Source organism: Poecilia reticulata, linkage group LG13 (genome assembly GCF_000633615.1).
Source record: "Poecilia reticulata strain Guanapo linkage group LG13, Guppy_female_1.0+MT, whole genome shotgun sequence".
Lineage (NCBI taxonomy): Eukaryota > Metazoa > Chordata > Actinopteri > Cyprinodontiformes > Poeciliidae > Poecilia > Poecilia reticulata.
In genome coordinates, this window is record NC_024343.1 from 16,137,311 (window position 1) to 16,153,684 (window position 16,374).

A 16,374-nucleotide genomic window follows, 5' to 3' on the forward strand; every position below is an offset into this window, starting at 1 on the left:
GGGGGGGACACCTTCATGATGGTGAGTGCAGAGAAAAAGCACCCATAATTGCAGTGGCAGGATAATGACACAGTAATTGGTACACTGAATGAGCAGGTTTATTTTCAGCTCTGTAAAAGTCATAGCAGCCACCTCCTACACAGCCAGCCAGCAGACAGGGACTTTACACTTTTACACTGATTTTTGTCTGGTTCTCCAGGAACACAGAACCATGTCTCCGTGACAGACGGTCGGACACAGGACAGTCATTGACTTTGACCAAAATCAGTCATTCTTACCTGAGATTATGACTGATAGTAAAACAGATGAGGGAGAAGGCTGCCGTGCTGTCATAGGGTAAAATAAAAATATTATTGACTTAATTATATCAGTGTCAGAGACAGTGTACTTCAGCTCATTAATTATATCATTGAACATGCTTTACAAAAAGTGAAACTTCTCCAAAACGTCTAGTGGTCTTCTAATTAAGCGTCACGTTCTGAATGACAGGGGGGATTTTTCACAACTTACATTTTTAAGAAACATGTTGGTAAAATTAGAATATTACTTTCAACCTAAAACTGCCAAAAGTATGAAAAAGACATTCATATAAATACATTAATCTATAAATGTATTAGTAGTACAACTACTTGTGCTTTAGAAAAGGAAATTCTACCTGAAATAAGGTCACACCTGAAGGCCAATCTGTTAATTGTGGGGGTTTTATTGTAATGTGGCTTAATAAGCTGACTAAGCAGTGTCATCTGTACTCTGGAGCAAACAGACACATTGGTAATTGGTTTTCTTTGGCTTTTATCAGTTCGCGACTCACAAACATGCTGAATTGGACGGCGCTTTAACTGGTAAATCAATCAATGAAGAGATTAATCAAAATTTGCATTAATCTCCTCACCATAATCTAGCTCAATTTAACAAAAGATAACGATGAAAGCATTTATTTTTATTTTTTTTAGTTAAAATGTACACTGGGGTTAATTAGTTGAGCTCGAGAGAAAACAAAACATCTTTATTTTCCAAGAGCGGATTATGAAGTGATTAAGGTTGATGTGTTTAGATAATGGATAGTTATAATTGCTGGGTAAATTAAAACCTGTTTTGAACCACTGTAGCAGAATAATTGCACCTTGTAATTGTTTTTTAAGTGCCCCACTAATTTTATTAAAGTCTCTTTTGGTTATGATCTCGCACAGTAACTTGGGAGTTATTTCAGGTGATAGAGCACAGTTCCCACTCTACAAGACATGCCACGATTATACATAAAGCAAAAATGCTATTTTCAATGTAAATATTATTTAAACTGCCTCTCATCCAGCGTAGCCTGATAATACCCCCCTTCCTCTCGTAGATCAGCGCTGGGGTCGACCGGTAATAAAAATATTCAGCAAGATGTGAGAGCAGGGTTGTAGGAAGGAGGAGCACTCCGGCTATTTAAGGATTTCATCCAGGAAAGGTCAACTGCTCATGATCCAGGGGTCATCGGCTGGGGTATTGTGCCATTTAACCTGTTTAATGATGAGAGGTGGATACGCTCTGGCTGCTGCTCTGTGAGCCACATCTTTAATAATGTATAGCTGCTCTACAATTATTATTATGTAGGAGGAATGTCTCATGGTTGAACATCTCTTAGGTTGTAATATGAAATATTTGCAGGTCTCTGTGGATGGTAACTGAGAGAAAAGAAACAAAAGGACATTTTCAAAATGGCGGTGCTTGCTTTGCATATAAATTTAAAGGGTTTGAAGCAATTCCATTAAAATAGACAATAGTGAGGATCCAGCCGTAACAATTTCTTTACCCTTATTCCAGTCTTTTAGCTACATTATGCCAAGCATCTTTTCACTCTCACACAATGTTCTTCCTTGGGCTTCTTTGCAGTTTGTTAAATAATAAGCAATAGAATGAATTCTACATTTTGCGGAGTGAGTCTGTAGTCGTTTAAGGAGGCAAACCTATACGGGCGGTTGATCCATTTTCATCCCATTGTGTCCAAATGGCACAGATTCAAAAGCAATGCAGAATTTGGCTGCAAGATGGTTTTTGAACAGCTGTGCATCTTTTCAGGATTTGCAGACTCCAAACTGACTATATGTCTGATTCACCTCATCAATCTGCTGATTCAGGGTCCGTGGTCCTGTGTTGCTGCAGGTGATACTTTTGGCTCAATTTACTCCTGAAATGATATTAATACAGTCCTCTTCCATGGACACTTGTGTATAAAATCCAGCACATGGGCACGCACACTACTTCTGCAAACATTGGAAGAACAGGTTGCTCTCAGGAGCTCAGTAAATACCAATGGGCAACTGGAATTGGATGCAACTTGTTCAACGTCCACAGCTAAAATTGTATTGCTGCCAAATATACCACAATCAATTGTTAGTTGGGGATCTGTGCTTCCATTCCAGTTCATTATTAAACCCAGTATGAGAGGTAACTTTAAGCATACACATTGTGATTCCAGTTGGATCTTTGGTAACTTTTTATGTTATTGTTTGACATTTATCATAAGTTAGTAATATAAATAAATACATTTAAAAATATTAATTATTATAGTCATAAATGTGAAAAAATGTAACCCTGGATCATAAGAAGCAATTTTTCAGCATGTGCTTCCTTGGTCAAGATAATGAATCTTATTTAATAAGTCTAGCTATGTTTCCAACAAAATGCAACAAAGAAAGAAAAAACAGTAAGAAAATGTAAATTAGGAGTGTTTTCATTAAGTGGATTGGAGTAAAAGTCCAAAAGTAACCACTGTGTCATAGAACAACGTTTGGAGTAACAATATTTAAACCCTGTAAAAGGTTTTAATCGATTTATTATTTACGGTAATTGAAAGAAGATTATTTTCACTCATGAACAAACCCTTTTGCATACTTAATGCAGGGAGAAAATATTTGCGTTGCTGACCACTGCCAGGAAGGAAGTGTATGTATGTATATGGACTGTAGATAAGAATTTATGGGAAATGACAGAAAATGGTACCATACATTGATACCTAATGAAGTTTGTATAGCAAACAGAAGTAATAAAAGGAACTGAGTGAATTCTAACTGGATGAAAGTCCAAAAAGTTTGCCTAATCAATTTAGGTAAACTTAGCACTGTTCAGTGCTAAGGAAGGAGAGCAATAACCCAATAAGCCAACAAATGACTGGAGGGCTGGAGAAGCATGAGGGTGTGGAGGAAATACTGGATTTGTACTGGTAGAGAACAGCACAGGTGAGGCAGGGAGACAATTAGACATGGCACAGGTGGGCTGAATGAGGCTGATTAGAGCAGAGGGATTTGGCAGAAATATGCTTGGGGAAGAAATGTGAATCATTATAGAGAAAATACATCCAAGTTTATAACAAAACCAATAGTGGAAAGGTGAGGGACTTTACACTTTTACAATGCAAATCTAAAAAGTTCAAAGTGTGCATTTCTATAGGCCTATTTTAAAGTCCCAATATCTTATAGTTAAAGATACTAAACACCTTATAAGTCAGACAGTAATAACTTACATAACTGGTGCAACAGTTTCGTATAATTCCATCAACAATGCGCCACTGGGTTTCATCATAGCTTTCACATTTAGTTTGATAAAATAAATGTAAAAAATTATTTACTGGTTGCTAGGTTTGCAAGGCGAAGAAGGAAAATACCTCCAGGCTATTTCAGTTTTTATCAGGGAAGTTACAGTTGTACCCTGGTCACTCTTAGTTTATGTGTATTTTCCTACCAAAAACCATATTTACTATTTTAGTTATTTTTGCTCTCCAAATACCCAGCAGCTCCTGAGATGAGGGGAGAAAAAACACACAATACTGAGGACTGTAATACCCATAATGGGTGTCTTCTGCTGCCTGCTGTGCCCTCAAATGGGCAGGATAAAAAAAAATACATTCAAGTGTCAAACAAGAGAAGCAAAAAGGTGGTAATTGCTGCTGCACCTCAAAGGATTAAATATCATAAAAGCTGGCAAAAATAATGGTCCTTGACAAGGTTAGCTGATTTTGAAACCTCCATTTTCTTTGTTTGAGAATCACGTCATTGTTGTTGAAAGGAAACGAGAAAAAAAAGAAAAGAAAGATGTTGTGCAAGCAGGAAATGAAAATAATTACAGAGAAACTGGTATCGATTAGACACACGTTGAAGCCTTTGCTGACATGAGATGGGAGAACTTCTGTTTGTTAGAACTCTGACAATATTGCTTTAATTTGTAGGCTGCATTAATAACAGTAATAACGTTTTTTTTTTTAACTTTAACATTTGTGTGACTTAAATATAACATAAACATTAGTAATGTCTGAATCAATGTTGAACCAGGAGGAAAGGTATAATTCAACATGTAATACCTTTCATTACTTTTGTTTATAGTAAGTATTCTGTTTCAGAATTAAATGTACTTTGATTTTATGTATTCATTTTTAGACCTATTTGACTGCTGATCTGCCAAGTTGACTTGTTTCCTAATTAAGAATAAATTGCAAATACAATTTGATTTAGTTCAATTTAATTTGTATCCTTAGGGATGCCGATAATTACGGCACTGGCAATCAAACTTCTTTTTTTTTCTAGCCTTGGATAATTCCCCCCCCCCCAATAAAATGAATGTGCAGATATTTGTTAGTGCCATATATATCACTCTTGCTTTAAGGCTTGCCTTTACTATGAGTGTCAATAAATGTGAAGTGAACCACATTAATAAAAAGATTACTGCAGACAAAGTCCAGGTGGCAGCCTGGTGTTATTAAGCTGCAGAATGTAATCTGGTTCTTTTCACACAGCTTGATTCACAGTGCTGCTCAATGCCATTTCAATTACACAGTGGTCAACAGTAAATCTGAATTGCATAAACGTCTTCATAGAAAATATGTTTGCATTGATTAAAAGTATTTAATAAACAATTGTGCCATTTTACTTAGTGCTTGAGCTGTGCGGCTTGGAAACTTTGGCTGCCAAGTTGAAGGTGTAAGCTCTCCAGCTTTTCGCTGTCTGTCCGTTAGAGAAATACAGCACAACGTTCAGAAGGTTTACAGAGACGGCAGGTAAATCTGAAATCTGTCACCAAGTGCTTAGTTGTTTGCACAGCATTCCCAAGTCCTTTAATTCATTCAGTAAATGCAGAGAAATTGTAATGCTTGTCCGAATGTTTGACGTCCGGCTGAAATCCAGAGCCCAATACTCTGGATTTCAGAGGTCACTTGGAGGGTCACTGTGGCTGACTTGGAGCATTATGTGCTAGTCTGAAAATCAAAGCTTTAGATTGCTTGTAACCACAGTCCATGCGGTGAGGTGGCGTTTTAAGGAAGATGTATAACCCTATATTATCTTGAGTACAGCATTCATAGACAGAAAAAGAAATGCATTTGAGTGGGAAAAAGTGACTGTGGAAGACAAAATAGATGTAGAAAAGAGAAGAAAATGATCTTCCTTCTATGTTCAGTTCAAGGAATTTTAGTTATGATGTTTAATCCGAGTAAAAAGCCTCTTAATCTCACCAGTAAAAACAAAGCCAAGACTACTAGCATTTAAAAAAAGAACATTGAAAGATCAGTCTTTGTGTTCAACACGTATGTTAGAAACTGTGTGCGCAAAAAAAGGCTTTTCCCGTTTAGATGACTTACCCTGACCTTTGATTTGTCCCTCAGATTGGTCTGGCCCTGATACAAGTCTTCAAAGACAATAAATAAGGAGCAATAAAGTCACAGTAAAAGAAAATAATCGTCTGTCTGTTTTAAGGCACAAAATGACATGATTTTTAACGGGTTCAGAAATGATTTACATCCGTCTTCAACCAGACAAAACAGATTTTGCCATGTTATAGTTTTATTATATAAAGAAGAAAATGGGGCATAACATTAGGACCACCTGCTTGACTCTACGCTCATTGTTTTGCGTCTCAAAATCTGTCAGAACCATTTTTTGCTGAAAGAGGTCATGGGAATCAGGGAATATTATTCTTAGAGAAATGGCGCACCAGGAAAGCTACAGCGCTCAGGGTAGTGGTATGTGTAACATCCACATGAATGACAGCGCTCTAGGTTTCTCAGTAGAATATTTCCTAACAAAATCAATGCACAGCCTCTCCCCACTAGCCTTTTATCCTTCCTATTCTTTTCTTTCCTATTCTTTCAGCAAGTCAGGCACATTTGGTAGACTATCATTGTCATCTGAGAGAAAGCGCGAGTCATGTCACATCTCTACTCTGAGCAGTTTTAGTGGACAGTGATCAGCATTAGCATCCTAACTGGTCTGCAGCAGTTTGATCAATGTTAGATCGCCTCCTGGTAAAATATAAACTGTATTGTAAGTGTTGATAAATCTAACATAGACTTCCAAAAATAAATATTCCAAAAAAAGTAACACATTCTGTAGCTTTCTTCTGCAACCGACTGTTAAAATACTTGCAGAATCAATCCACTGTTAACAAGGGCGTAAATCCCATCTCATTATTGGGGGCGGGGGGAAATATAAACAGGAACATTTCTTAAGACCAATTTTGGGGGGTCGGCAAAGTTACAGTGAAAAGTAACGGGATCAAGCTGCAGGACCAAAAATGACTAGTAATGCACACCAAACGTGTTTTTCTAAGTAAGCAACCTATTGAGAAAAAAAACCCTAAAATTCAAATGTTGCTTAGATACAAGTTTTGTTCAGTCTGACTGATCTAATCTCTGCTACAACTTTACAAAAATTTGAGGACCTAACAATTAATTCTTATTTTTTTCTGAGATAAATGGCAGATTTAGTTTGTTTTTTGTTTCTTTTGCCTTTTCATATTGATATTATTTAAATGTAAATGTTTCTTCAATTATTTTTTTTTTTTTGGGGGGGAGGGGCAATTCTAGACTTTTCCAATATTGGGGGGGGGGTCCAGGCACCCACCTCCCACGGGACTTGCGCCTATGACTGTTAAGATCTGCAGTGAATGGCAATCTTGCCTATTTTTCTGCTTCATCAACTATTACCTTATTAATACCACCAAAAAAGTAGTGGAGCAGTGAAGAAATATTCAGTGTTCTTCGCTTCGCTCATCAGTGGTAGTAGTGATATTCCTTATAAGAAGTACTTAAAATCCTAGAAATTATGGAGAGTGTTCTCTTTTCTTTGCTGCACTCTGCAAAGATTCAAGACATTAGAAAGAAGCCAATGCAGTTTGTTCAGAAAAGCACTACCTACCAGGTCAGCAGTGAGAGATATTTCAAATATTGCAACGAAGGAAGTAGATTGAGCAAACAAATAAGATTAGACAGTGCAGAGCATCTGCAGGGCACACACACACAGGCAGCTGCCTCAGAGCATTGCTTACATGTCCTAACGGGAACATGCTTTTCCCCTACTCCAATTCCCTTTCCTTCTTCTACTGCCCCTCACTTAATCCTTCTTCGTCCTCCTGAGGCTTTTTTAACCTTCCACAGCAGCTCCTGCATGGAGCTAAATAATTAGTTCTCAAAGAGAGTTGGTTGAATAAATGAACTTTTAACTCTAACATAGTTTTCCTTAATTCATCAGTTATATTCAAGGCCAAACACATCATAATAGCCTCTCAAAAATGTGAGTAATCTCATCGGCTCTGTGACATTAAAGTCTGTTGTGGATTAGATGTACCAGACACTATTAGGAACTGTCTGTCCTTTGCATTGCTGTGAGCAATAGGGATTTTTAAGGACCTTAAAAATAAAAACAAAGGGTGCTTGTATTATGGCTGCAAAGGTCACACAAGAATACATAAAGGTCTGGCCTTTACAAGTCAATGGTTCACAGCAATGCAGCTCAGGTCAGTTACCAATCTCCCTACAACTCACAAGAGAATTCAGAGAAGTGAAATGAATAAAATATGTTTAGCAATGACACCGTAAACACACAGAGATGAGTTTTTGTTTTGTTTTTAGTGCAAGTCTCTGGGAATTGAGGTTGTAACCCCACTTGTGGTGATTTAAGGATATTACAACCTCAACAAAAGCAGTATTGATGAGAAACCATGTCCTCTTCTGACTCATCTGTTCGCACTTACCCAGGGGTGAAAGTAGGGGGTACGGTAGGGTACTGCGTACCCCTAAAAGATTTAGGGGGGGTACGCAGTACATGCAACATATTGATGTTGATGAGATTTTCTCCAAAATGATAATCTTTTTCAACCTTTATAGCTCCACTGTTGAAAATGAGGCTCTAACATTCACAAATGACATTGTAATAAAATCCAGTCCAACATCTGGTTTGAGGTGAATCCTCTGGAACCTGTTGGAGGAAAAATATCCCAACTTCAGAAGATGAGCTTTTAACCTAACAGAGCTCTGTGGTTCTTCCTATTAGTCTCAGAGTCAGGGTGAGGAGATGCCATGTTAGGAAAAGAATTGGAAGCCGCAGGATCTTCAGAACAAACAGGTCATGATGCTGGGCTACTGATTATCCCTCTTTCTAGACACAGGATCAATATAACCAGTTTAAAAGCTAAAATGAATGGTTATATGCCAGACATGGAAAACTGGGACGCAATCCACGCCAAGATGTTCAGAATTTAGGTCTCATGGCATCTCAAGATGTTAACATTGCAGCCAGTGGGCTGAAGGAAATACAGCTTTATTTTGTAGCAATTCAAGAGCTACCCAGCTTTTATCGCTTCGCAAAAGAATTAATCAGCACAGAAACTCCAAAGCACACAAAGAAACAAAATATATACATACATAAAATTTTTATTATTCTTTTTTTGTCATAGTACCCCCAAGAATTTAAAACTAATTTCATCCCTGCACTTACCCTAATGTAAATAGTACATTACAGCAAATTGCTTCATGCATTTCAGATGCAAGCAGTTTGAAATGCTCTTCATTGTTGTGGGATAGCTTATGCTTTGTTTATTGTATTTTGCAACAACTTTGTACATAATTGTTGAAGTAAGTATGTCTAATTTTTGGTGTTGTCCCAAAGACTAGAGCTTTAGCGTTAACATGTGGTAGCCACCGTGATATAAGTTTCTCTGCTAGCAAGTTTTTTGCTGCTGTGAAACTCTACAGCAATAGTGTTGGGCCAGTTAAGAGAAATGCATAGTAGGTATCATTATAGTTTTTTCTGTTGAACATTGGTTCTGAATTAGCAGATGACAATGCGGTAAAATCCATCACTGCATTTTGCTTCTTTCATTATTCTAACAGCCACTATAACGTTGATGCTATCTTAAAATCTGTTTTATATTCCCCAAAATATATATATATTTTTAATTGGGGTATTATGTATTTGTCAGTCATATTTAGCTATTCATTTTATAGCAAAATTAATATAATTACTATGTTACCTTCAGGTGTTATGAAATGTTGTACATATCAAAAACAGCTTAAACAAAGTTCAACTTTGCATCATAGCCTTATCAGACACTTTTAAATTGGCCTCTGTCTCTTTAAGAACCTCCTATACTGCCCAATACTTCCTCTTTAGCGAGTCACCACAACTTTGCTTCTCCATTGATATTAGGCTCCCATTCCCAAATGGCGGCCACGGGAGATTTGAATATTCCTCAACCAGCGGCTTAAGAGTATTGAAACCAATGCAGATAGATGTGAAGAGAGATACAATAGTCAAAAAGATTTATGCTGGGAGATTGCTAATCACATCATAATTCATAAAGTCAAGAAAAGATTTCTGAAAAGACATTTTCCTAAATATTTGACGTTGTATTTATGACTTGGACTAAAAAGAATCTATAAGAAAATCTAAAAAAAAAAAAAAGTTTTGCTGTAAATGATTATTTTTGTAATTTATAAATGATTTTCCACAATCATTTCACGTTTAAAAATAACACTTAAAATACATTAACATGCCAAATGTGATATCCATGTCATTGCTGAGAGTGTGTAAGCTTTTCACTGGAATGTGTGTTTGAACAAAAGTTATCCCTAAAACTAGAGTGCATAAAAGGTTGTGCTGAAGTAGGAGTAAAAGAATAGTTATACAAGAACTAAGTAGCTTTTTCTTTGATAAAACCTCTACTGGGAAAACCTTGATGCTTATTTGCAGTCATTTTCCAAATGGCAATAAATAAAACATTTGATGCATGAAAGAAAAAACAATTCACTCAAACATGAAGGAAATCAGAAAGAAACATGGCCATTTTAAATTCTTTTTAAGTAAAACTTAATGTAACAAAAGGGCTTTGTTTTTTCCACCTGTTCTTTTAAAGCAAACCCAGATCAAATATGCTCAACGTTTAGAAGACATTTCTAATTAGAATGATCATGAATTATGTAAAAACACACATTGTGAAAACAGAATTTTAATTTACTAAGCCAAATAGATTCTCCTATTTGCTATCTTTACAGGGAAAATGAATACAACTATCTATAACAGTTATGTATTGCCATAATGAAACTGCAGGAACACTTTCACAAGTAATACAATTTTTTTTTTTAGCTATGAAATAATTTAAATTTGCTAAGCTAAAATGGCTTGGCTCTAGTTGAGGATGGAAAATCATTTGGATTCTGCCTCGGTGTCAGACTGCAAAACCTGTTTTTCCAATCAAAGTGCCGATAAAGGGTGAAGAACAGATTTAGCTGAAAGAGCGGAGCATGTCATAAAGCACACGTCTTCACAGACACAAGGGAAGTTTATGACTCTTTATTTTCATTCAAGTTTATTACAAAACAATGTCATACAGCTTTGATAGGCTTGCGGTGAAAGGAGTGTCCTATGCTTCATGTATCACATTTTTATCAAGCAGCATTGTCACTTTGATCCAGAAAAAAAACAAGCAAAGCACACATCAAGGTAAACTGACTGTTTCTATAGCCCATAACCATCTGGTATGTGTCACATCCCAGACAGAGCACAAGCAGTAAAGCAGTTTTGTTTACATCAAAAGTTCAGAAAATCTGTCCCAGGGAAAAATAAGATAAGAAAACAGAAGTGATTGTCATGAGGTTATTCTTGGGGGCTCTGAGATTGTGCATGCAAAGGCTGGGTTTTGATACACAACCTAGGCACCAAGGCATATTTTACAATATTGTAGTATTGAATGTTTAAGATTGCTTTTGTTTTAAGTAAGAGCTAAATTTAATTTGGTGTTAGTTATGGACGGAATCTTATTGTCACACATCGACTTTAGCTATATCATCCATTTTCCACGGTTCTTAAAATATTGCAGTTAATTCAGCAGCTGTGTTTAATTAACCCATTAATTGATATTTTCATGTGTTAGTTTCAAAGTAACCGTGACTTTGTGTTGCTTGTTGCTTAGAGCCGGCAGAGGAAAACCGAAGGCCACCTCTTGATTGTTGTTGCTATATTTAATGTGTGGGATGCACTGATGACTGGCTGTTTAGTTTACACACGGACCATTAAGGCAAAACATCCTGCAGACATGCACTGATGTGATATGAGCAGTCAGTCAATATAAACTGATCGGCCTCGGCGTTAACACTACCAACAGGGAAAATGACAAGTATTGACAATGTCATTGAAATGTTCCGCTCTGCCGGTAAACTTCGTGTCTTCAGGCTCTCCAGCAGGCTAGTGTGGCTTTTATTTGTCTGCAAACGTGCTTTAAAATGATCAAGCCTCAATCGCTCGTAGCAGGCATCTGATTCATTCAGGGGGGGAAAATATCAAGAGGGCAGCAGAAAACCTGCATGAATAGTAGAGGCAGAACAAAAGCGAGCTCAACCTGCATGGGAGTTGTGTTTATGAAAACAGCTGTGCTGTTAGGTGCATTTAAATAGCTGCAGACGTCCAAGAGGTGACGTGATTTGTCATGGGTTTAACACATTCTGTGTGTCCAGTTGTGTAATGCTGTATGTAACTTTTATTTAAAAAAAAAAACTATCACTATGTTATAATATGCAACAGATAATCTGTGAAAAAAAAAATCGAGCTCCTTTGCCTTCTCCCTATGACTCTGCTGCCATCTACAGAAATACAGAAAAAAAAAACCCCATCAGAGCCAGAGGGATGGTCTTAGTGCTGTCAATCGTCACACTACTTTCAATATTTTTTTACTTTCATGATGTACAGCTGACCACCAGAAAGTAGTGCATATAAGGAAATATTTTAGTGGTGGTTGTTTGTTTCACATGCTGTGTAAATATACACATGAAAATATGAGTGTAGTCCAACTATTAATATTCCTTTATGTCACATTTTTCTGTGAAGAATGCAAACTTTTACTCAAAGCCACATCTATAATCTCTTAATCTTCTGCTTCGTTGTCACTTTAACTTTATCGAACCTGTCATGGTGTTGATTCCAATCTCCATCACAATTCGAAATCAAGTCCAATCCCATTACCGGGCTCAGCAGGGTTTAAAAGATCAATCGAGAAGCTGCTTTTGTTCCGCAATTACTAAAGGATTAAAGATTATCAGGGGACTATCTTCCTGTTTGCAAACAATTCACTGAATTCAACATTGAAATACTGTCTCACCTGTCTTGCAGGGCCACTCCCTGGCCTCCATCACTCACAGCTAATGGATGTCTTTGGCCAGTATGCCTACAATGACAGTTTCAACGATAACGGAACATGGCACTTCAACGAAACAGAGCAAGAACAGAGGCATCCTTACAACTACTATGCCATGCTTCTCACGCTGCTCATCTTTGTCATTGTCTTTGGCAACGTTCTGGTGTGCATGGCTGTGTCGAGGGAAAAGGCTCTGCAGACCACTACCAACTACCTGATCGTCAGCCTGGCTGTTGCTGATCTTCTGGTGGCCACCCTGGTTATGCCCTGGGTTGTCTACCTGGAGGTAGGATGATAGAAATGCACAAACACAAACATACACACAGCCACAGAAAGAAAAAAAAGAAACACATTTCACCCATATTTCTTTGTAATGAGACATAAAACTTGACATTTCTTAGCCCAGAGACATGCTCTCTGTTCATTTTATACTCTCTCTCTGTGTATTACATCAGTAAAATAAAAAACAACAACAAAAGATTAAAAAGAGTAATGGTTAGAAAACTAAGGCATCTGCAGAAGAGCAATATCCCTGCAACAACTGTGTTTATTTCCAGGGTTATAAGTGACTGGAACGTTTGGACAGCACTGAAATGGCGAAGAACCAAACGCAACACTTAATTTAAAAGACAAAATTCACAACTGGAGGGTAAAACATGTCAGAGCAGATAATGCTTTTAGATTAAACGTGGTTCTGGTGAAACACTGGCGGAAAAAGGCTTCGATACAGCGAGCTGCGGCTGTATCGTCGGGTCGCAGGGACAAGGTAAAACAAGAGTGAAGGTTAACGTGTTCACATCAGTCTTGTAAACAGGAGCCATGCAGTGGTCAGAGGCCTGTGATTTAGCAGATATGTGACAACAGCAAAATGTCAGACCAACCATTTTTATTAGAGGTCATTGGGTTTTGAATAAATCTTCCTGGATGCCTTTAATCCAGTGTAGCTCAATTGAGATCTTTTTTTTTTTTACTTCCTAAAAGCCCACAAAAACATGTTTGCTCTAGCGTAAAATTGTCTAATCAGTGATCAGTGGGAGGTTACGTTGTTTGGAAACCTCTGTGTGTTTTGTACTCCGTTGTTTTTCTAAGTAAATCCAAACGCAGCTGTGTGAAAATGTGAAGCTTAAATTCTCATAATACAATAATACAAATTTCTATGTATCAAAAATGTTGGAGCCCCTCTAAATTAACGTGAAAAACCCAGTCAAGTTTGTTTTCACTTTCTAGAAAGTGAGGAAAATAATTATTCGAGAAAATATGCTTGCATTTTTCCTGGTACTGTATAAATGAAAAAAATTATTATAACTTAACCATAAATCTTCTTATAACCCCATACTTAGACAATTTTGTGTCATCTTTGCAATCCATCAAAATGTTGACATTATATTCCACACTCCTCTGGTTTTGATTTCCATTTTTATTATTTGAGATCTGTCTTTGCTCACCAGCCTACAGTGACTTTGGAAAACAACAATTTTTAACTTGACTGTACTATTAGACCATAAGACCATGTATAACCAGGCAGTTTTTAGTGCGTTTTTTTCTTTTTTGGTTGCTTGTTTTTTTTTTATTTATTATATTAGTTTATTCATCTCTGTTCTTTATTGCGGTAAGATTTCACCTAATTAGTTAATTCCTTGTCTTTTAAAATTTCGTTCTGTCTATGAGTTTATATTTCTTGTGTTAGTGTTAGACATGTTTCCCTTTGTGTCTATTTTAGCTCCCTCCATCTTACCTGTGTTTATTATTATTAGTCTATCTCTCTCTCTCTCTCTCTCTCTCTCTCTCTCTCTCTCTCTCTCTCTCTCTATTTCCCTGCTAAATACTCTCCCACAGCTGTTCGACATCCCCTGATTAGACTCACTTGGTTCCCATTTTCCTGAAGCCATTTCTGTGTCTGCGTTTGTTGACAGCTGGTTTCTTTAACATACATGTGACCTGGTTCTGTCCTCTTCGTCCCTGAGTATTTCGTCTGCACTCTGCTCCAGGTGCAACCTTTGAACTTATAACAGACTTTGGGATTAGAGAAATCGGACGAGATTATTTTATTTATTTATTTATTTTTTGACGAAATACATTATGAGCCTGATTAAAAAACAACTTGACAAAAAATTGGCAAACTTATTATTTTAGTTTTGCTATTTTTTCCCAAGCTATACCACTCCTGTAGTAGGAGCAGTGACCTTTCCAGCAGATACGATTTACTTAAACCGCACAGTTTTGTAAACCACCATAGAAAAGACACAGAACTGATGTCCAAGATAAAACAAAGGTCTCCAGGAAATTAAGCTATGGGGGGGGGGGATATTTTGAGTCACATAGTTGGGATTTTACTGTGGCATAGACAACATTAGGAACACACACCTATCAGACTCTTTTTCTTTTGTTCTCCATGATCCATTAGAACAGCTCTTAACTACCTTTTAGTGATTGCAGTGAGCCGTAATACAGGGCAGAGTGTTCACACTGTGTTTTTATCAAAATTATTTACTTCTTTCTCTGTTGTTGTGGGCAGCTAGCTTCTCACAGAGGGGGGCACATCAAAGCATGCCATAAAAGTTTTAGCTGATTTGCTGCCAGACGCATTTCAAAGCACCAAATGACACCATAACACTTTCTCAATAGAAAATTGTACTTGATGGCATACCAAAGACTCAAAGGAGAGTCTTTGAAGGTGTAAAGTGGTTTAATTGCACATAGGTGTTTGTTTAAGGATGGCACTTTGTGTGTGCTGAAAGCAATCACTTTGAAATATTTATCAAATACAAGGAACAGCAAGCTTTTGGCTATAGGTTTGACAAGCATAATTCCTACATAGGCGGCATCAAATTTCAGGAATGCTCGATACATCCTCCAGGTTTCTGTCCTTTTTGTGCCAATTTTGTTTCTCTGCTGGCAGGATCATAAAAACCTTGTTATGCCAGTTTAATGAAACTTGAAGAGCTGGAGTATGTGTAGGGGGAGATAAGGGAGTGCTCATTAAAAATTAAATATCTGCAACCCAAAACATGGCAGTTCTCATAGTGGGTCAGAGTTGTCCTTTTGACTTCACTTTAAGCATATTTCCTGTCTTCACAGCTTCTCAATCCACAACTATTCAGTCCGTAGTTGTTACCTTGGTCACTACATGAAGGGCACGGCTAAATGTTTTTCCGTCTATTTTCAGGACACAGCCAATTAACCAGACAAGATGGATAGCAGTGCTACAAACCAAAACAAACGCATAAGAGCAAAAGTTCCAAAAATATTAAAGAATAATTCAAGTTGCAGCTAACAAGATATGACAAAATGCAAACAAAATACTTAAGATTCGTTTGCTCTGCCTTTTTAGCACAATATAACGATGTATACCGTTACAGCTGGACAGGGTAAAGGCTGTCACGTTGACTGGCGGAGGCTCAGTGTCTAAAGAAGGAGACTTAGCAAGAAAAGTAAGTCAAAGTAAATTTATTAAAGAACTGCAGGTCACATTTGCACCAACACCATTACACTGTTTTTTTTTTGTTCTGTATTTGATATGATCAAACAGAAACATTTTATTTTTGAGAATGCAGCTTCCTTTCCCTGCTCCTCTCTGCTGCAACAGAATGAAGATTCACAGTCAACAGCGGAAACTAGGGATGAGACATTTTGCGCTTTTTAAAGATTTTGCTTTGGCTCCGTTAGAAAAGTTAAGAGCTTCGAAATGGTTCTTTATCCTGTACTATTCCCACTGGCTTGTAAGTGCTATGAGGGTTTTTTTGTGCTAGTTGAATTTTTTTATTGCATCTTTTGTTTAAAAAAATACAATAAAACCTTGAAATACTTTATACTATTGAACAGTTTAATTAAACTATTCACCAGAAAACTGAAGAGAGAAACATGATCTAGTTTGTTGTAGGGCTGAAACGATTCCTCGAGTGATTCGAGTACCTCGATTATTAAAATTCCTCGAGGAAA

At 37.1% G+C, this 16,374-nt stretch overlaps 1 protein-coding gene across 2 annotated transcripts in view; it reads left to right on the top strand.

Annotated features, from left to right (window-relative positions):
- The window catches only part of drd2a (dopamine receptor D2a), a 51,788-nt gene that overhangs the window by 14,384 nt on the left and 21,030 nt on the right, over positions 1-16,374 (top strand). For both annotated transcript variants that reach the window (XM_008425671.2, XM_017308404.1), the window contains exon 2: positions 12,411-12,721. In XM_008425671.2, the coding sequence (XP_008423893.1) occupies positions 12,443-12,721 (279 nt within the window). In that variant the 5' untranslated portion in view covers positions 12,411-12,442. The remainder of the gene's footprint in view (positions 1-12,410; positions 12,722-16,374) is intronic.